Below are 21934 nucleotides of genomic sequence, written 5' to 3' on the forward strand. Positions count from 1 at the left end.
TTGTAATAGTGAAAAATGTAAAACAACCCAAATACACATCGCTAAGGAAATGTGTAAGCAAACTTGATATATTCTTACTGTACAACATAATACAGCAGTTAAAGTGAATGGTTTACTCTACATACAGCATATTGTGTAAGTTTCATGTGTAAGAAATTATAGAAGGATATGTAAAGTAAGATACCACTTATATATGTCAAAAAAGAAAATATATTTCTTTATTATTAATGTATAGTACATTCCAAGTGTCAGCAAGCTGTGGTTTGTGGACCAGATCTGACCCATGGCCTGTGTTTGAACAACTCACAAGCTGAGAATGATTTTTATATTTTCAAAGTACTGTAAATACAAGAAAGGGAGGAAGGAAGGCGACTCTGATTATGATTTTTCACCATAGCAAGTCAGACCTTCAAGGGAAGCTTTGAATTCTGGAAGAAAATTTGCTATATAAAGGAAGAATGCTTTAATTAAAAAAATGTATGTCACAGAATATATCTGATTTCCTTAGCCCGTTGGGCTGCTATAACAAAACGCCACAGACTGGATGGCTTATACACAGCGAAAATTTATTTCTCACAGTTCTGGGGGCTGGAAGCCCAAGATTTGGTGTCTACTGAGGATTTTCTTTCTAGTTTATAGAACTCGTATTCTTACTGTGTCCCTGCATGGTAGAAGGGACAAAGGAACTCTTGGGTGTTTCTTTTATAAGGGTACTAATCCAATTCATGAGGGCTCCGTCCTCATGATCTAACCACTGCCCTAGGTCCCACTTCTAATACCATGTAGGGAGTTAGGATTTCAACATGCATTTTGGGGGGCAGGCACAGATATTCTGTCTATAGCACTGACTTTCGAGTGCTAACTATGTTTATCTTCCACTTTCCTCAAACTTTACTGGCTCCCGCTATACATCTACTCTGTGTGCAGAGATTCACATGCCCTCCGCCTAGCCTAGGTGGACAGGTCCGGTAACCCACCTCCAGCCTTTGTGCCCTAGGAGTTTCTTCTCAGTCTTGGAATTTTCAGCTTTTCCTGTGTGTTGCCTGACATATCAGTTAAAGCATCTGTAGGCAGCCTTCAGCCAATAGGAACATGAGTCAGATGATAGCCTGAGCTTCCTGTTCCTCCAGGGAGCAATACTGAGAGGCATTCTACATGGTTCCTCACAGGGATCCTTCAGGATCAAGCCACATTGCCAAGCTCCAGCTCAGAACACACCTTTGGCATTGCCTTTCTCTGCCCCTTCCCACTCCCCCTCTCTGCTTGGTGAGACTGCTGCCCCTTTATCCATGTCCCCGTTACCGCTTTGAGGATCTCCAAACGAAGACAGACACTTGGTCCATAGAAGAACAAAACTGTCATTTGGGAAGGACAGCAATATCTCAGGAGCACGGAGCATAAAAGGAGCTTAAATTATATTTGTTACATTTTATTTAAAGTATCCATAACAAATAGGGCAAAAAATGCTAGCTTTTTAAAGGGCAAGTGGCTTTTATATGGGTGTTTACATTTTGGAGTTTGAAATGATGTGCTGGATTTCTCTGTGAAACTAGTCTTCCTCTTTGACTTTTAATTTTTCTTTGGGATCCTGTTTCTTGTGGTGCTTAAAATCCAATTTCTTTATCTAGGCATGTTCACCATACCTATTTGAGTGGAATTAATTCATTATGAGAATAAAAGAGAGGTGCCTGGATTTATCGAGTAGAGAAGATGCACCATAGTAATTAAATTGCAAGATACTTTCTCTCTATTTCTCTTTTCCTCTTTTTTTTTTTTTTTCTTGGTGCTTCGCAGCATAACTTTCTCCTCTAACAGTCATGTGGTATCTAAGACCTTCTGCTTTGCTAAAGATATTCTCCTAAGCTTTAAATGACAGGCTGATACATACTCTAAGTTAGGAAATATTATGTAAGAGTAGATGGTAATTCACTCAGGAAAAACACAGTTTGTAGGAAACTATAAAATAATTCATTGGAAAATTTCTTTTAGGTTTCAGAAAATTAAGTCCTGCTGTGGGTTTTCATGTGCTGTATAGGGAGGGGAACCAAAACCCAAACAAAAGAACAACAGCAACAAAACATATATATGTTTTGTTCTCTAAGCCTACTTAGAGAACAGGATGTTTTCATTAGCAAATTTGGGACTTGATGCACGCAGGATTTCTTCCAGGGAGAAGCCATATGTTCTCTTGTGCATGCCAGACTTGTGACAGTCACGATTCTGTGGTCCTGCAAATGAAAGCAAAATGTTGGAGAGCGCTTACAGCAGGAATCAGACCTCTTCCTAAAGCAGCATCCTTTGTGATGCCAAGCTCTCATGTGACTGAATGACTTCGTGGGAAGTATATCTAGTGTGATGTTATAAAATCACCAATCCTCTCATGTTTCACCGTCATTGCTCTAAGGATGAAGGCTTTCATTTAGCCCAAAAGGGTCTGTAGGTTGTGGCCCCAGCTGGCGTTTCTAGCTTCCTCTTGGATGTTTTCTCCTTCCCTCTCTAACCTTTATTCATGCTGGCCTCTTGGAAGAGCCAGGCTTATCCCTATAATCCCCAGGGCCTTTGCACACCCCCTCACTGCATCTTCAGTGCCTGACACATAAAAGACACCCAATAAATATTTTTCAGAGGAATTAATGACAGATATTACGAAGTAGCCAGATTCTCTCATGGCAGCCATGGCAGAAAGCAAGCACATAAAACGCTACCTTTGTCTGATTCCTACTGTTTTCAGTGGGTGTTGAGTAGGCCAACTCTTGCTTTTACCCTGCTTTCTCTAACTTCTTTTCGTTACATTTTTTTTATCAACAGTCATGCCAGCATCGAAACAAAACAAAAAACCTGTTTAAGATAGTACTGTTAGAGAATGTGTCTAGAGCCACCGCTAATTACCCTGTTTTCTGTCTCTACGTTTTGCCTTCAAGCTTTGTCGCCGACAGACGGAAAGGAAGACAAGCGACTACAGTGATTGTTTAGGGGAATGTCAGCTAATAGAATTGAATAGAAAAAGGAAGTTAAAGGAAAAAATAAGCGGATCAAATTAGTGTAGAGGTTGGTGTGCTTTCCCACTGCCTTCTCTGCTCCTACATTGCAGACCAGGCGTGTGCAGGCTGCGTTAGGCACCGCGAAACAGAGATGAACGAGGTTGAAATCACTGACTTCCTGGAACTCTCAGCAGTTGGAGAGGCATTCAGCTAGATGACAGTGATACGGAAGGCAGTCTAGCAAGTCTGGATAGAGTGAGGCCCAGGGTCTGAGGGAGGCCTGGTAGATTTGGGCATCTTGACATGGGACAGTAAGTTGACCTCGGCACGGAGATTCAGGAGGCATATAGGCAAAGGAAGGAAGTTATGGATTTATTACTGAAGGGCAGTAAAACTGAATTGATTCAAAAAAGATTCTTGTGAGCAAGAAAATTTTAGTAAGAATTTTTGGTCATATAAAGTTATTGAAAACAAGTTCGACATTTTAAAGTATTTTTTGCACATTAAAGCATCCCCTGGTACTGCTGCCATCTATTGATTACGGCCAACCGAGGCGGACTCTTTCCTGGGACACAGGTTTCACCGGGCCTGGGAATCAGGACCTGGATTTCAGTCCTGGTTCTGGTACTGCCTGGCTGTCTGACCCTAACACGTCTGCTCTCTTGCCCCCATTTCCTCAGGGTTCCTATCCCTGTCCTTCTCCCTCCTCTCCAGCACACATAAGTACCCACGAGATGGTGTGTTCCCTTCTACACTCCAGGTTTACTCCTGCAGTTATTCTCTTCCCCTTTCCTCCAGCCCTCACCCAAATTCGTGATTGGAATTCCTCATTTTGCCACAAAGAGCAAACTGTACTGTATAAGCTTCTGAATGTGTTCATTTTCCTTTCATTTTCTCCTACTTACGCTCCTGCTAACTCCATGAACCAATATACCAGAGAACGTTGGTAAAATGAGTTGATTTGACAAGAAGAGGTCACTTCTGCAAAGTGCATTTTCAGTATAGCATTACATTCTGAAATGTAAATTATAAATTCATCTTTAGTAACAAGCATCCAAGGTATACCATTCTGCTCTTAAAGATCCTCTTCCAGAATAATGCCGTATACGGCAATGGCCCTCAAACCTTTAACTGGCTTGTACTTTGGAATGTGTTCGTGTTTCTTCTTTCCACCACAAGTTCATCCTAGGTAGAGGCCTTCTGGAAACCCCTGCCTTGCTGTCACCATGTCAATGAAATTCCATGTGATGTCGCTCTGTGACTCTTAGGGAAGTACTGCCAGTGGTGCTTGTAGGTTAATGACACGGACCCTTTGCAGTGGTGAAGTCCTTTACAGTGGACGAAGCCCTGAGTCAGTTATCTTCTGTGATCTTCATGACTGCCCTGTGAGGTAGCTTTGCACGTCCATACAGCGGAATGTTATTCAGCTGTGAAAAGGAGTGAATTACTGCCACATGCCGTGACATGAAGAACTTTGGGGACATTGTGCTAAGTGAAAGAAGCCAGACACAAAAGACCACATAATTAGATGACTTCATTTCGGTAAAATGTCCAAAATAGATAAATCTGCAGAGACAGAAATTGAGTAATTCTTGTCAACAGAGATGGGGCTTCGAGTGAAACTGGGGGAAGAGCCCAGGGAGTGATGCTAATAGGTACAAGGTTTCTTTTTGGTATGATGAAACTGTTTAAAAAATTAGATTATGGTGACTATACAACTCTACAAATACATTAAAAATCACTGAATTTTACACTGCAAATGAGTAAGCTTTGTAGCATATAAATGACATCTCAATAAAGTTGTTAAAACTTTTAATTCATTCTTGTTTTTTCTCCTACCTCTCAGACCTTAAGGATAAGAGACTTCAAAATAGCAGACACTGGGCCCCCTTCTTAGTATCCCTTTGGCTTCACCTTTCCCCCGGGTACCCAGCCTCTTCTTGAAAGTCTGTCCCTTCTAAATATCCCTCTGTCCCTTCCTCTTGTGTCCAACTCAAACAAATAAGAGAACAGCTTCTAAGAGTCCCTGAATTCACCACCTACTACTCACCAGGAGGTGCTGACATTAGCGCATTAGTAAGCTTGGGAAGAATTAAAAAGAGAATATTCTAGCCTGTGGCCTTTCCATTTTACTCTTTGGCATATTTTTATTAGAGCTCTGCAAGCAGTCATCTCATTTAAGAGCAAATTTCCCACGTGATTGAAAAGCACTGGGCCGGGTCTTGAAAGAAAAGTGTTAGTTTGGAATGCTTGTACTTAGGGCCTGTCCCCAATTTAATGCACAACTTTGAGTAGCTGTAGAAAAGCCAAGGATTTTCCTCTTGTGTGTACACACACACACACACACACACACACACACGTATTTATAAATGAGTACGAAATACAGCTATTGGTACATAGTTGATTGGGGCAGTAGGAAATGGGACAGTCAAGAGAGTAGCTTCTTTCCACACCTTGAAAGCATATTGGGAAAGAGGACTCAAGTTAGCTGTTAGACGGTGGGGGTGCAGTGACATTACTCTGAATAGATGCTCCAGCTGTTGTAGCTGCCTGTCCTGTTACACGTGTCCTGCAGGAGTGGACGACGCAGGAAGTTCTAATAAGAGAGGTTGTGGGTAAAAAGGCAGAGCAGGAATGTGTGTGATGGGGGGGCCGCCACCACTCCTCTTCTGACTTCAGCATGAGCCTGCCTGGGGTGAGCCTCCAGGGAGCTGGCTGCAATGCAGGCAGCAGACCTTGAAGCTGGGAGTAGAAGCACATTGGTGCCTCTGTCAGTGCACAGCCTTCTTAGACACTGATGGGCTGATTAGCAGTTCGGAAGTTCTGCCTGGGGTCAAAAATGAAATCTGTGTCTATATGTCTGTCCTGTCACTAAGGTGCTTTTTGAAGTTTTTGGTTTGGATGCTGGAATTTCTGCATATGTGAATTATCGAACTTGATATCTCGGACAGGGATCCATCTCTCTGTCTTGTGTGGTTATTCTTTGTTCCCAGTTTAATTCCTTTTTCAGTAGGTCACTGATTTTCTGTATAAGATCGTGGGTCTGGTGTCTCTTCATTGAATGCCACGTGGCTGTCCATCACTTCCATGACCATCTCTGAAGTCTCTTCATAACTTTCCCCTGTTGTTATTTCAGGTTAAGCTTATGATTTGTTATTGCTGTTACGGGTATGGTGCTTAACTTCCTTTGGCTTAGGAAGGAAAGAGCGTTTACCTCAGAATAGAGCTTGGCTGCCACATTTGGTGACATAAAATGCTATATGGAGAGCTGATTATCTTGAGGTGTGAAATACTTGTAGGAAATCTCTCATGGGTCTTGAGATCCCCCTTGACTTGCAGTTTGTCCCTGATGTTTTCGTTCTGCCAAGCTGAAGCACCTGCCTGGGATGTGTGGAGGATATGAAGTACGTACCTGGGATGTGTCCAAGCGTAGTGATGAAAACGGAGCACATTCGGAGCTGCTTGCTTGTAGCACAGCTCGGACTCGCCTGCCGTCAGTCACTCTACTTTGCATGGACATTTCCCATGCTTCCAAATGATATTTCTAGAGGCATAAAGTGAGATGGAAGAAATACTAGAGACACAATTAAGAGGATGTCGTTCCTGTTGTCCGATTCCTGATATCCTTGCGATCACATGTATTCTACCTTGGAGCCCGCTGCACTAACCTAAATCACATAAAGAGCAGTTTGCGTGGTCGCAGAGCTATCAGACTCTTGAATTCTGTGGCTCTTGGCATGATTGTTCTAACCACCACCCCACTGTCCTCTGCTCTGTCTTTCGGGTTTACTTATACTCATTTGAGAAACTAATTCCTTAGTTTCTTTGATCCTTCTCTTTCCAGATTCTCCCTCTAGTTTCTGACTTCTTTTTTTTCATGGTCCTTTTTGTTGGTTTCTTCCCCTGCTAGCCCTTCATTCTTGGTGGTGCTCAGGGTTCCTTTCTTGATCTGTAACTGCTTGCTGCTGCACGCTCTCCCCGAGCTATCTCTTCTGCTGCTCTTCAGGTTTTACAAATCACATATAAAGTGCTGACTCCACATATCTCTCTCTTGCACTGACCTCTCCCTACAGGCTCAGACTCCTATATCTGATTGCCTGCTGGACGTACTTTACTTGGACTTCCAACCGAGTGAATCTGTACCTGAGTTCTGTTCATTTGTGTTCATCCATCCATTTGCCAAAGTCTGAGACCTAGGAGTCATCCTAGAGTTCTCTGCTTCTCTATCAAATTAGTTACAAAGTCTTGCTTACTTTATGCCCTAAATATTTACTGGGTCCATCCTTACTCCCAGAGTTCTTGGTTCAAGCCCTCATCTTCCACCTGGATGATTGTAGGATTATAGTAGCATTCTTACTGGTTTCTTTCTTTCTTTCTTTTTTTTTTTTCTAAGCCAGTCTTCACTTTGTAATCCAATGATTTAAAAATTAATTTAGCTATGTCATTCCTCAGCTTAAAAGCTGCTAATGACTTTCCATCAACACTGAGTTAAGGTCTTATGGTAAGTCACTTTGGAAAATATTTTGGCAGTTTCTTAAAAAGTTAAATATACGTTTACCATTAGACCCAGTGGTTCCACACCTAGGTTTCTACCCGAAAGAAATGAAAAAATATATCCCCACAGACATGTATGCAAATATTAATAGCAGCGCTACTCATAATAACCCCAAACTGGAAGCAATTCAAACGTTCATCAGCAGAATGGATAAACACATTGTGGTCTAACCATGCAGTGGAATACTACTCAGCTACAAAAGGAACTGAACTACTGATACAGGTAACAACTCAAATGCCTGTACTAAGTGAAGGAAACCGGATATTTAAAATTACCTATTATATGAATCCATTTACGTGACATTTCTAAAAAAGGTAAAGTTATGGAGATGAAAAACAGATCAGTGGTTGGGGCAATAGAACTATTTAAAACTCGATTGTAGTGATGCTTGCACAGCTACATAAACTCACCAACACTCAGAACAAAACTAAGGTCTTTGGTCTGGCCTAGAAGGCCCACTACCTCTTGCTTTCTCCTTCTTCCTACAGCTTCAATTCTTGTCATTCCCTGCTTTATATTCTGATATTTCACGGTACTGAAATATTTGTACTTTCCTGCAAATACTGTGTTTTTGCTTGCTTGCTTTTTGTCACTTGGTAACTTCTACAGGAGAAAGCCGCTTCCTGTATTCCATGTCTACTCTTCCATCTCACTTACACCTATTTGAGAATCAGCTCAAGGATCAGCTGTCGGATGTTTTCCCCAGTCTTGTCTTCTTATCCAGCTTAAGGCCAAATTGTCCATCCTAGACTTTGGTGGTAGTCTACTTTTTTAAAAATAAGATTTATTTGTTTGTGAGAAAGACTGCAAGCAGGGGGAGGGTCAGAGGGAATCTCAAGCAGACTCCCCGCTGAGCACAGAGCCCAACACAGGGCTCGATTCCACCACCCATGAGGTCACGACCTGACCCGAAACCAAGAGTCAACCGATTCCATCCAGGTGCCCCAGTATTCTACTTTAAAAAAAAAAAAGTACTGACCCTATTATATTGAAATAGTTTGTTTATATTTCCATCTATCCCACCAAATTGTAAGTTTCCAGAGAGCATGTGCCATGTCCTGTTTGCATAGTAAAGCTCCAGTGCTAGCAAAATCCCTGGTACATAGTAGGCATTCAAATTGAGGTCTGTTCCATTCATGCCATTTGATTAATTAATGTAAAGATGATTTGTTTTTATTTTTGTTTTTGTCAGAATGAGATTTGCATTGAAATAACCCGATTTGGTGGGGGGGTGGTGAATACTGTAGCATTTTCTTTTCAAACACTTTGCACGGTATTTTCTCTTTTCTTCCTTTTCCTGATTTATTATCTACTTTTGGTCTACTGTAAGTAGCACTCTAGCAGGTAGGAATTGTGTCTATTAGTGTTCTCCAGAGAAAAAGAACCGATGATATATGTAGGCAGAATTTCTTCTTTTTCAAGGCAACTTCAGTTTTGTTCTAAAGATCTTTCAGTTGATTGAATGAGGCTCACCTACGTTATGAAGGATAGTCTTCTTTACTGAAAGTCAACTGATTGTGGTTAACCACATCTATAGAATATCTTCACAGCAATACCTAGATTAGTGTTTGACTGAAAAACTGGGTACTATAGTTAGGTGAAATTGACACATCAAATTAACCATCACAGAAAAGACATCAAATTTTTAATTGTAAGGGGTCTTAGAACTCTCCTGTTTATCTGAGCACACCCTATGCCTGCCCCATTTTTTGAATGAGGAAACAGAGGCTCAGTGAGTTTGTGGTTTCATTTCACAAAACCGAAAATGGCTTTCCCGCAGTTTCTCTTAGCAAGTGAAAGCCTAAGGCTACTCCATCTTGCCTTATCAACTGAGTCATCAGACATTAGGTTCTGTGTCATTCACTAACCAGGACTGAAGCCTCGAGTGAATAACTGATACCTTTTATTTTTCTTTGTTTGACTTCTGTTTTTCTCTCAAGAGAATTTATGGCTGAGCTTTAAATAGAATTTTAAAAATACTACATGACATAATTCTGGCCCCAAGTATAGAGTCTATTTTTAGCATACACTGTCCTTTTATATCTTGTTCAATTTCAGTGACTTATTGCAGTGGACTATGAAAATGTATAATTTTTTTCCTATTGTCAGAGATGGGAAACTTTATGGAAGTATTCTCTCCCTCTGATGAGCCCCCCTCCTAAATAATCTTTTATCTGATAAGGAGCTAGCTGATTTGGGAAGTTGAAGAATAAGAGAAATGCTGGTTGTCTTTTATTCTGTACACTTTTCATACTTTAAAAAAAAATTTTCTAGAAGATAAAAATGGGATCATTTGTAAATGAAACTATAGGTGATAGTATAAACTGTCTTTCTGGGGAGGGACTGAAGTTCTGCAGGATACTTCAGTAATCAGTCCTACCAACTCCCTTTGAGTTGCATATGTAAGTAATTAGCTACATAGTCTTTGGGAAATTCTCACTTTGGGGAAATGGGGCTTAGAAAGTTATTACTTTTAACCCCAGTGAATCACACCAGAAGTAATTATAACATGATGCAAATCAGTTACTGCATTTTCTATATAGTATTAGACCAGAAGCAAGATAGGGGGATATTGGAAGCTGGGAAAAGGGTGACGTGCTTAGCCCACCCAAGCTCATTTTAAAGTTTTTAGCTCCAGATATTTCAAGAAAATCAGTTTTCATCCTATTGAATTCTTGGGAGGTAAGGGGAGTCACAAGTTTTTATATCATGTAAAAGGAATCTTTCCACTTTTCACTCTTCAATATACAAATTCTACTTGAGACTAAGAAGTAGAATTAGCCCAATTTAGATAGATAAAAATGCCTTCAATCATTCTCTAAGAAAATTGGAAGTTTCTGGTTGGAAAAAAAATAAATATATATATATTTTTGAAACTCACTTTCAAAACATCATGGCATTTAAGCATTCCAATTTAATGACAGCTGAGAAAAACTGGTGTGAAACTTATATTCTATGAAATGAATCCACCCTGCCTTTCAAACATGGGAATACCACCATCTGGAAAAACAAGATCTACTTGTATTTAGCCAAATACCAAGAAAGCACTGCTGTAATTTTGACTCACCTGTTTCCTTCTTAATACCTGGTATGCCACCAAGTATTAGAATTTTTAGTTTTTAGTACCTTATTAATAAGTAATGATTAAAGAACTTTCATGGAGAATTAGAATATGGGCTTTTTAAATTTATTATCATAGGTGATGCCTTTCTACAAGTACTGGGAAAACAGTACTGTGCTCCACAGAAGTAGTTATCATAACTTCTTTTTAAAGAACTTGTGCATTAGTAATGTTATTCTTTTTTTTTTTTTAAAGATTTTATTTATTTATTCAACAGAGATAGAGACAGCCAGCGAGAGAGGGAACACAAGCAGGGGGAGTGGGAGAAGAAGAAGCAGGCTCATAGCAGAGGAGCCTGATGTGGGGCTCGATCCCAGAACGCCAGGATCACGCCCTGAGCCGAAGGCAGACGCCTAACTGCTGTGCCACCCAGGCGCCCCAGTAATGTTATTCTTTAATGCATTTAAATTACTTAGTATTTTTTGACCAAATATAAGAAACCGACTTAAAATTCTGCCTTTCATGTAAGACCACTTGTTAAGACATAATAAACCCTTATTTTAATCACGATTTTTGATAGTTTTGATAGTTTGATGTGTTTTTTATATGTACATTCCAGTTTAATTCTTTAAGAAATCCAGTGTTGGATAACGTTTTTCATTTCTTAGGTGAAGAAATTGAGGCACTAAGAAGTTATGCATCCTCTCTTTCACACAGTTATTGCGTGTCATTGTCAGGGACAAATTCATGTCTCTTGACTCTAAATCCAATTTGTTCTAAAATCTTAATTCATGTGGCTCTCATTGACTTACTTGTCATTGAGATTTCATTTTACATATAAATAGTTTTGTGGATTGTTCCATGGTGCAGATGGGCAGGATAGTGTATGAATGCAGTTCTTCTTTTTGCTCTGAACAAACTAGCTATGATTAACTTATGGAATGTTAAAGTGATTCTATTTTAATATGAGTAAACACATAGTGCAGCACTTCATGAATTATTTTTGATTTAAAAAAACACTTGGGAAAAGCATTATATTTACTTTCTCTCATGTGGGGTTATATATATGTGTGTGTATGTGCATATATACACATACACATAAACATGTTTGTGCGTGTGTTTATAAACACATATGTATATAAACTAAAATACATATACTTAGAATCAGGATTAATGGGAGAATATATTTTATTAATACTAATTATAATTGTTCTAAAAGTAATTTGGTGGGTAAATGTTGAATGGTTATAATGAAGAGAGATATTCTCTTTAACCTTGGCTATAAATAAAATATACATCATAAATTGTTGAATTTTCTAATTTTTTGCCTGTTACTGATAGAACGAAAGATATGACACTTCAGAGGAAAGATTAAACTCTGAGAAAGGAGATACAAAACCAGTGCTAACTCATCGTTAAGGGTCTTCCTTTAATTTATGTATGACTTTTGACCTTAGAATAATTCATTTTTTCAACTGATAATTGAATGTCTACTTTGTAAGCACTATGTTATGTACTACAGCCCTAAACATTGTTAAACAAAGTAGTGTAAGATATGATTCCTGCCTTTAGCATCTTAAAATTCAGATGAGCACAGATCTCATCATTTTAATCCATGAAATGGCTAGTTCCAGGTATTCCAACAGATGATGCACTAAGAATGCAAATGAAGTCTAATAACTTCCAGCAGGGGGTGGGGGGCAGTCAGTATGATCTAGAAGGTGAGATCTGGGTGAGCATGTTAGATAATCAGTAGGATTTAAAAAATAGAAAAAGGAAATAGGTCCAAGTATAAGACAGAGGGAATAAACTCAGCACATGTGGTGGATGGTAAGGAAACCTAGCTTTGTATGATGTATATAATAAGAGATAGAACTAAACAAAGACAAAGAAGAAGTAGGAGGTAAATCACTTTGCATGAATGAATTTCATATCAACTCTACTGAATTTCACTGATGTGATTTTCAAGGAGACCTCTATAATGGCAGTCGGAAACGTGATAGTTGGACCTTCAGTGTTTAGTAAATGAAATGCAATGCAGGGAAGAATCAGAGCTAGAACTAAAGGAGGGAGTCTTTTTCCCAGCAGTGCCAGTTAATGTGGACGAGGATGAGTGATTGTTGGAAAGCAGTGCAGCATCCTCTGGGCTGTGAAAGGTGCTCATTTATTTAAGCTGTCTCTTGCTACTGGTTTCCTTTGACATTTTTCTTATTTGGTGTATGGAGAAAAATAGCATGAGAATGCTACTGCAGACTCAGAATTAAGACTTTTAATTTAAAACGTGACTTGATTGTCTCATTTTTTTTCCCTTTTTGGAAATTGTGCCTTTTGAAAGACTATCCTAGAGTGAGGTGATCAGTCTTATTTGTCTTACTTTATGTTTTCTTTCATCAGCCTAACATTAATATTTACAAAAGGACATTGTAGTTCAGTTCCACAAATCTTAACCAAGTATCTTTGTAAGGAATATAGTGAAGAATAAACAGAGGAAGTTGAAATTGTTGGTTTGATTGGAATACAGGGCATGTGTAGAGTGTATAGTAGATAAGATTAATAGTAGATAAGATTAGAAGCAAAAGCTCTCAATGTTGTGTTAAGTGTGTACAATTGGGAGGTTTTTTTTTTTTCAGATTTTATTTATTCGACAGAGAGAGAGACAGCCAGCGATAGAGGGAACACAAGCAGGGGGAGTGGGAGAGGAAGAAGCACGCTCATAGCAGAGGAGCCTGATGTGGGGCTCGATCCCATAACACCAGGATCACGCCCTGAGCTGAAAGCAGACGCTCAACCGCTGTGCCACCCAGGCGCCCCCAATTGGGAGTTTTGAACAGAGGAGTTGTTTTTTGATGTTTTGGATTTTTTGTTCCATTTTGGGGGGCACAGGGAAGTATATTGGTTTATTTGTACTGTTTTGTTTGATCCAGATACCTTTTGCTGATGTTCATGTAAATAGATGATCAATTAAAAAAATAGGTGGTCATTTTCTCAAGTGGTAAGCATATTAGCCAAAGTATATTAAACATCATCTGAAAATATTCAATACTATGAAATCTTGGTTTTAGGAACCATCTCACTGGAAAATAGTAGGGTAAAACTATTCTTAAATAATTGGTCTTACGTAAGGAAAACAAAGCTTATTGTTGGCCAGATAAAATCAGGGAGCCTATATTCCTCACCTTGACACTTATTCATAAAATGATAGAAGTTTTAGTAATGACATTCAAAGATCAGGAAGGGAAAATATTTGCTACACTCCTAAAGAATGAGTCAGTGTTATGTAGCCCACTGTTTAACTCAATGCCTTGATATATTTAGATCCTTTGTGACCTGAAAAAATAATAGCCCCGAGAACAATGGAGATGTCATTTTGAATATTGCTTTTTCCCCAAGAATCTAATTAGATAAGAGATTTTTATATCAACAAACCAATCTGATCAGTACCAGTATCTAACTGCTAGCCTCATTTAGTATGTTTGGTGAGCTGTTTCTCTCAGAGCAGCTCAAAGGTCAAGTTTTGTAGAAAAGAGAAAGAGCCTAGTATCTCTCAATCAAACTTTCTCTTTCTCTACCTCCCCTTTTCTCTCTCACTCACATCCACACCAACACTAAGTATTTTAAACCAAATATGTAAAGCCAGTAGACTGATGTGTTGATCTCAGTGTGAGTTATAGGACTAGTTCTAAATTAATGGCCACCGTGATTCCATTTGGTATTCTGTTTGATATAGTGAGCCAGTTATTGTGATGCTAACCTGTTTTTAAGTGCAAGAAGGCAGGAAATTGAAATCATTCCCAGTTGAGCAATTTGGGATTGAAAGTGTAATATAGGCTTTGTGCTTTTGATGAGGGCCACATTTTATTCCCCAGAGATGATCAAAATGTGATTAACCTAAGGTTACCAGGATTCTCTAATGTTACTATAAATGGAGACATTTCTCATCTATTTTTTGGTGATAATTTTGTAAATAAAAATTGTCTCCTTCATAGGTCATAGGAGGGTCTATTTTTTGACCAAAATGGGATGTTGAGATACAGTGAGTTCCCTGACTTAGGAAACAGTTAGGTAGAACTGAGAGACAGTTGATTGGAGGTTGTGTAGTAAATATTTCTTGATTTTATAAGACCGACTAGATTAGAGTTTCCCAGTCCAAATTAACTGAAAATCATGTACTTTAAGAATAATAAGACACAAAAGAGGCTGAAATGTGAGCTAAAACTGTCGTCAGCTGAGCAAAGTGAAAGGGATTGAATCTGTAAAAATCACAGTAAAAATTTGTTTGGTGATAGCAAAAGTTGATATTAATTATGTATAAGGCTCCTTCTCTTATGATTTTCTATAACTTAATCCCAAACATGCAGGTCAAATCACTGGCACTTGGATCCCACTAGGAGATTCTAAACTGAATCAGGCTTTGGATTAGGTGGTGTTGATGCAGACAAATGCTGGATCTGTACGGAGTGCTGAAATAGTTGATAACTAGCATCATTCAGGACACAGGTTAAGTGAGAGGGCTGATGTCAAGGACCAAGGGTTAGGGGAGCGAATCTAATGGAACTTCAGGCAGAGAAGGCCAGCACCATGGACAGCTCCCAAACTAGGCTAGGGATGCAGAGAAGCCTAGGGTTTAGCTTGGAAAAACTGCATTCAGGTCCTGGTTCCACCTCTTCCTAGCTAAATATCACTAACTTGGACAGGCAGTTTAACTTCTGCAACCCTCAGTTTTCTCATCTGCAACATGGGAACAATATGTGCTCTACACAATTCTTGTGATACACAGATTAGATGATAATTTGCAAATGAAAGTATGTGTCAGTTATACAAATGAAAGGTGTTAATATTGTTTTATTAGTTACACTTCTGATAATTGACCTTTATTTACCTAAGGTTTATTATATTAATGAAAATTGCTAGATTCTTCTCAAGATTTGACACAACAGTTAAAAAAAAACTGATAGGGAAACCAGCATAATATAAGTGGGTATATACTTTATTGGTGAGAGAAGGGAACTAGGATTTACTGCCTATCTTGTGGGTTCAAACATAGGTTATTATACTCTACTATTTAATTTTCATAACCACTCTGTGCACCTAGCAAAGAGTAGAGGATTCTGTCTCTGCCATGGCCTTCCATCACAGCACATTCCTTCTGTTACTACTGCGGGGTGGCATTTGGTATACAGGCCAGTGTGATGATAGAATTCATACTCTCCGTTTTTCCAGTGGTCTCCTCTAAAGGTTTTCCTGATGGCAGAAAGCAGGAGTGAAGGACAGAGAGAAAGGGGGTAAGGAATACAAAGCCCCCAGCAAGGGGATATCAGAGTTCCCATTGCCAGGAGACAGAGCAATGTCTCTAAAGGACTCCTTTAGAAGGAGATAGACCAAACTTACTGAGATGACCCAGGTTATTATTGAGATTGCTGCAAGTCTGGCCTTGGTGGTGGTCTTCCCTGAAGAGTCCTTCAATCCAGTGGTTATTGAACGAAATGAAAAATCATACTTCGATATCTGTGTGTGATAACTTTATCTAATACAGTGACATCTTAGTGAAAAGCATCTACCTACCTTTATAATTAGAGTATTTTAAAAGTTTCATGTCATTAGCACTTAATATTCCTGCCTTTGATGAAACTAAGATATTTTTCTTGTGATCCATTCATGCATTTTTATTAGATTTAATTTAAATCTTTATTTCAGAATAGAATAGGACATTTAACTTTTTAATGAACATGCATTCTACATGTGGAAAATGATTGTTTGCATATGTAAATTGATGAATGTAAAATGGATCATAATGGGAATTGATTGGGTAGCAAAGAAATACCCTCAAATTCTTTCCATATGGTTTATCTCATGTTTATAAGGATATAGACAGCTACAGGAAGCCTTATAAGATTGCTATTCAAGTCCTTTTCTCTGAAGATCAGCTGGGCTGACTTTTTTCTTATCAGTTTGATAGATGCTTGTGATTATCTGTTCAATAGCCCATTGAGAAATAGTTGAAGAAGTAGCAATTTTCTATCTAGGTAGCATTTTAGATCCATTATCAGAGGGAAATGATAATTGTATGATGCTGTTGTCCCTCGGAACTTCCAAAAGAAAAATATTAGTGATTAGGTAGTTATATAATGATGTATATAGTAAAGAACACTGGGGTTGAAAGCAGAAGAGATAAGTTCAAATTCTTGCTTCAGTACCTACTGCGTGCCCGGTCTTTGGCAGGTTGTTGAAACCTTCTGAGCCGCAGTCTCCTCTTATGAAAATGGGACTGTCCGCCTACGTCAGAGAATGGTTGTGGGATTATATGAGATGATGTTTCTGAAAGTGCTTGAAACTTTCAACAAACATTTTTAAATGTTTTAACAAACATTTTATTATTCTCCTTTTTGTTTTCTTTAGAAAGTGAGTGAGAAGGTTGGAGGAGCTGAAGGAACCAAGTTAGATGATGACTTCAAAGAGATGGAGCGGGTAAGTCTTCACAGAGCTCCCTTTGACGTGAAGTTGTCTAGCATACTGAGAGGGGAAGGGGAGACTGCTCCCCGCTGGTACCTGAAAATGCATTTTGTTATTTTAAAAGGTACTCTTCTTTTAGTGTCTATTTTAAAGCAGAAGATGCAAAATATCCTGTTTTCCCTTTGCACTACCCTGTGAATGAAGCCTCCGCAAAGGTGAAATGAAATGTCATAACATAATTTCCTGGTGGATTTTATCATTGCTTTTGAGAACAGGGACAACATGAAGTTGTGTTTGAATTGAGGGTGAGGTGGGAAGGAAATCAGGGAAGGCAGGAAATGGTGTCACAAGAGTCTGAATCATTGCCTGGCTTGGGCGGACCTCCTGGCAGGGTTGTGCCAGCCAGAGGCAGCAGGTGTGGCAGACAGGAGGCATGAGGGGACCTGCTCGTCCCACAAGTCAGTTTATTGCTCTGAGTCTCTGATTTTTGTATAAATGTAAAGTGAGAATACTAATCCTTACTTGGAGGATTTTTATTAAGGATTAAAAATAATGTAAGTCATTCAGCATTCTGCCTAAAAGATAGCAGGTTCTCAGCAGGTGAGGATGGAGGTGGCAAACAAAATAGCCCATTTGATTTTTCTTGTGACATCCACCATATTTTCTTTTTGAGACCATTCATAGTGAGTGATAGGTTTACGGTGAAGAGTGTGTGTCATGTTGTGCCAAGAATTGTTTCAGATGGGGCGCCTAGGTGGCACAGCGGTTAAGCGTCTGCCTTCGGCTCAGGGCATGATCCCGGCGTTCTGGGATCGAGCCCCACATCAGTCCTCTGCTATGAGCCTGCCTCTTCCTCTCCCACTCCCCCTGCTTGTGTTCCCTCTCTCGATGGCTGTCTCTATCTCTGTCAAATAAATAAATAAAATCTTTAAAAAAAAAAAAAGAATTGTTTCAGATGTTCAGTTGCTGATGGGTGAAGGATCTGGGAATACAAACCCTGTCCTTGAACAGAGAGGATGTTGAAAGCCTACAGTACCTAGAGAACCACATTTTTACTTAGGTCACATCAGTTCTGGCAGGCTGCCTCAGTTTTGCTGTTTGTGCTGTTTGTGTGAAGAGCCAAACAAAGAAAATTCCTAGGTGCTTTGTGTCTTGTCTTCTTCAGTTTTTTTCTTTTGAGTTCATTGATGAATTCAACAAATTCTTGTTTTGTGCTCCTATAAGCCAAGTATGTTGGATACAGCAGTGAACGGATAAACAAGGTTCCTGGTGCCTCAAATTCATAGTCTAGAGGGGAAGGCCAGCTTTGGGCAAATACTGACCAGTGCGGCTAGTGTAACAAACGGTGGTACTGGAGAAGCTTGAAACAGGGAAACACACTCAGGGTGATTACAGAAAGCCTTCCTGATATTCCAATGATGATGTGGAGGATGAGTAAGAGTTATTAGAGTTATATGCATCTGGTAGAAGAAACAGCAAGTAAGAAAGAACAGGACATGTTTGAGTTCCTGGGGGAAAAAATTAGTTGCCAAGGGACAGGGGTCTTGTGAAATAAGACTGTGTCGTGTTTACCCAACTGGTCATCCTGGCAAAGTTCTTAAAGTGGACCTCACTAATAGCATAGGTACCCTTGAGAGAGGACATTTAATACAAGAGTCCTGAGCCCCAACCAGAAGTCTGGGAGGCCAGCCTCTTACACCTAATCCCTGACAGCTGTTTGCCCCCAGTGGGGTAAATGAAGTCCTCATTGGTCCTTATTTCTCATCTCTGGACAGTTCTAAGTACCACCTGTTCTTTAACCAAAGCTATAGACTCTGCTGTGCATAGGTCTGGAAATGGTATTTTACACATCCATCTTCTGCAGCATCTGAGACCAGACACTGACTCACTTGCCTATAATGACTTGACTCCTCCACTCCCTGTAATATTAGAGTTCCTCATGCCTCATAAGGAGCAGCTTGTAGGTCTATTAATTTGCACCAGCCTCTGTCTCCACCCATTATTTCTCGATCCCCTTATCCTTTGAATCTCCCCTCTCCCTTCAGGAGGGAATTTACAGCATGCCTCCCCAGTGCCATGTTGTTAATGACAGATTAGTCAGGCGTTCAGGAAATTAGACCTAAGGAGTCAGAATTTGAGTTCAGCTTTCAGCATCTGCCAGGACTAAAGATGACAAGGTAGGTAGCTCACTGACTAAGCTAAGGCAAGCTTTCCATTTCTTAAATGAAACTAAAAAGAATAGGAAATTTAGAGAAGAGAGTAGAATTTATCACTGAGCAACTCATTAAACCTTTGAATCCATGAAAATCTTGCAAACTAATTGAAATGAAAGAGGATCATGTTAATTGTCTTACTTCAGGTAAAGACACAAGATATTCCTCTGGGTCTGAGGGTAAGGTTATTTCTCCTATTTCTTAGAAAATAATAAGCTCCTGAAGCTTTTGTTTCAAAAAATATGTTCCTGGAATTAAAAACAACAACAACAACAACTGCTGATTGTTTAAGGAGCACACCTATGGTTTTGTATTTGGGTTTATACCTAGTAAATTGAGAGATTTACATTTCAGAACAATGTGGAGATTGTTTTATTTCATTTTACTATATGCACATTCTTTTTGTCTTATCTGTGGCTCTGGGCAAATTTTATACTCTCTAGCAGTGCAAAATTTGCATTAAAGGTAAAGATTTTTGTGGTAATTGGAAAGCATGTGTCTTGGATTTGGAATCCAAAATCTTTTCTGTCCTGTTAATTTCTTGATCACTCATAAAAACATTTTAGCTCAATGTTCCCAAGCCTACAGAAGAAGCACCTATCCATAGTCGGTTTTCTGATCATCAAGCATTTGGGGTAGAGAGACCTTTTTGTTCAACTGTGTTCTTAGAGGTGCAATTAGACAACAAAATGAAATAAATTAGAGGTTTGCATCAAGCAGCACTACTGGGAGAGAGAATTGGGTATTCCTAGAGGCTGTTTCTCTAATCAGCCACCCCAGCCCTTCTCCTGCCGAGATGCAGTAAAATTACACATGTGTCTCTTAGCCTTCACAGCTCCCAGAGCTGATTGGGTGGAATCCTGCAGCTCCGTTGTCTCTGCAGGAGCCCTGCTCATAGCCATTTCTTTCCTCCACTTAAGTGCCTTGCATAGAATTGTTTATGTGTTATTTTTGAATGGAATCTGTTGCTTACAAGATTTGTTAAGTACAGACTCAATTTATTACTGTGGTGTAGACGTTGTGTAAGATTTGTTTATTGAGAAACCATAGATTTTTTGTCAAGAGGAAGTTCTAGAATTTGGAGGATCTCTAATTCCTTCTCAAATTTCCGTCTGTTGCTGCCATTCTGTATGTGTGTGTGCCCATGTAGATGTGTGTGTGGTTATAGTAATTTGTGTGGAATATCTGTAAACGTGTCCTCCATGTGCAAGGTGTTTGCTGGGCACCAGGAATACAAAGATAATTAAGTTACAGTTCCTTCCCTGTTTTGATGGAAGAGGCTTCTAGTTTTGATGGAAGAAATAGGCACATAAATCACGTGGCTTACAGGACATGGTGCCCTGTGGAGGATTTCCATGAAAGACAGGTTGGTTTCATGGAAGAAAGATCGGTGGAAGCTTTCTAGAGAAGAGGGGTGCCTGAGCTGAATCCTGCAATTTTCTCCTATCTCTGCATATGTGGGTAATGTAGAAGTCCAAACCAAGGGGTATAGTACCTGTTTTTACAGCCTGAAAAGTGTCCTGGTAAATCCCTCCTGTTGAAACCAGAAGAGGTCATAGGGTTGGAAATGTGGCTATGCAGCACTTCAGTGGAAATGGAATTCTTCTGAAGTGTAGCCTCAAGTTTTAAGACAAGCAGGATGTTGGAAAAGAATGGGAAGAATTCCATTCCATATGAAAGTGAGAACGAGTGGATTATTTGCAGAGTGGGGTGTGGGGAAAAGGCTGATAGGAGAATGCCTGTGGTCATTATCTTCATGCATTTAATTAGTCATTGGGTAGAAAGGGGTTACATCTTTCTATCCAACTCCAAGTGGTAAAAATAGAATTAATGAGTAGAAACTGTGGAGAGAGTCAGGCTCAATGTAAGAAAGAATTTTTGACTGTCAGAGCTGCTTAAAAAAGCCGTGGCTGTAACTGAATTCCCCATCACTGCCCATGTTTTAAACAGTGGCTAAAACCACAGTGTGACTGACAGTGGTGTGAGGCACACTGGTCATCATCTCTTTGGAGTTTTGTGGCAAGTAATTTTGTTACTAATAATGTCACATTTTAATAATATCACTTCGTTGAATTCTGGTGGTTTATCTCAAATGAAGGAGAAAGGTATAAAGGTATAAAGTCCCTGCCAGCAGGCTCAGAGTAATGCCTGTCCCTGAGTGCACCTGTCGGTGTCTGTCATGCTCATGAATGTCTTCGTGGATGTGATGGTAAAACCGAAGGTGGGGATCACTGTACTAAGACCCTCACTCGCTGGCATAGACTTGTGACATGGGTGAGAGCCCCAGATAAGATGAGCTTTAAAGATACCTTTCTGCTGATTCTGAGATTCAGGGAAGTCAAGTTTCTTCTCAGTGATGTGTTTATAATACACTTCCATGCTAATATTCATTATAGGTAATGCCTAAGAAGATTAGAAAAAAAATACACTGGGGAAATTTCAGCCTAATGCCTTGTTTATTTTTATTTTTCAACACACTATTAATCAGGCTTTCTGAATACCAGATAACTGCTCTACACAGAGCAATTTGGGAACAGGTGCATTAATTCTTCTAAGTCAGTAGGGAACTATTAAAACATCCTTATTGGGCCAGCCTGTATCTCACTGCCAGATGAACTTTCCCAGTGAGCTGTTTTCATTATGTCTCTGTGACTTGTTTAATTAGGTGTCTCAT

General features: G+C 39.5%; 1 protein-coding gene across 1 annotated transcript in view; it reads left to right on the top strand.

Moving 5' to 3' along the window:
* The window catches only part of SH3GL2 (SH3 domain containing GRB2 like 2, endophilin A1), a 205701-nt gene that overhangs the window by 139330 nt on the left and 44437 nt on the right, over positions 1-21934 (top strand). The window contains exon 2 of the mRNA XM_034663957.1: positions 16994-17062. Coding sequence (XP_034519848.1) covers positions 16994-17062 — 69 coding nt within the window. The remainder of the gene's footprint in view (positions 1-16993; positions 17063-21934) is intronic.

This window comes from Ailuropoda melanoleuca, chromosome 7 (assembly GCF_002007445.2).
Source record: "Ailuropoda melanoleuca isolate Jingjing chromosome 7, ASM200744v2, whole genome shotgun sequence".
Classification (NCBI taxonomy): Eukaryota; Metazoa; Chordata; class Mammalia; order Carnivora; family Ursidae; genus Ailuropoda; species Ailuropoda melanoleuca.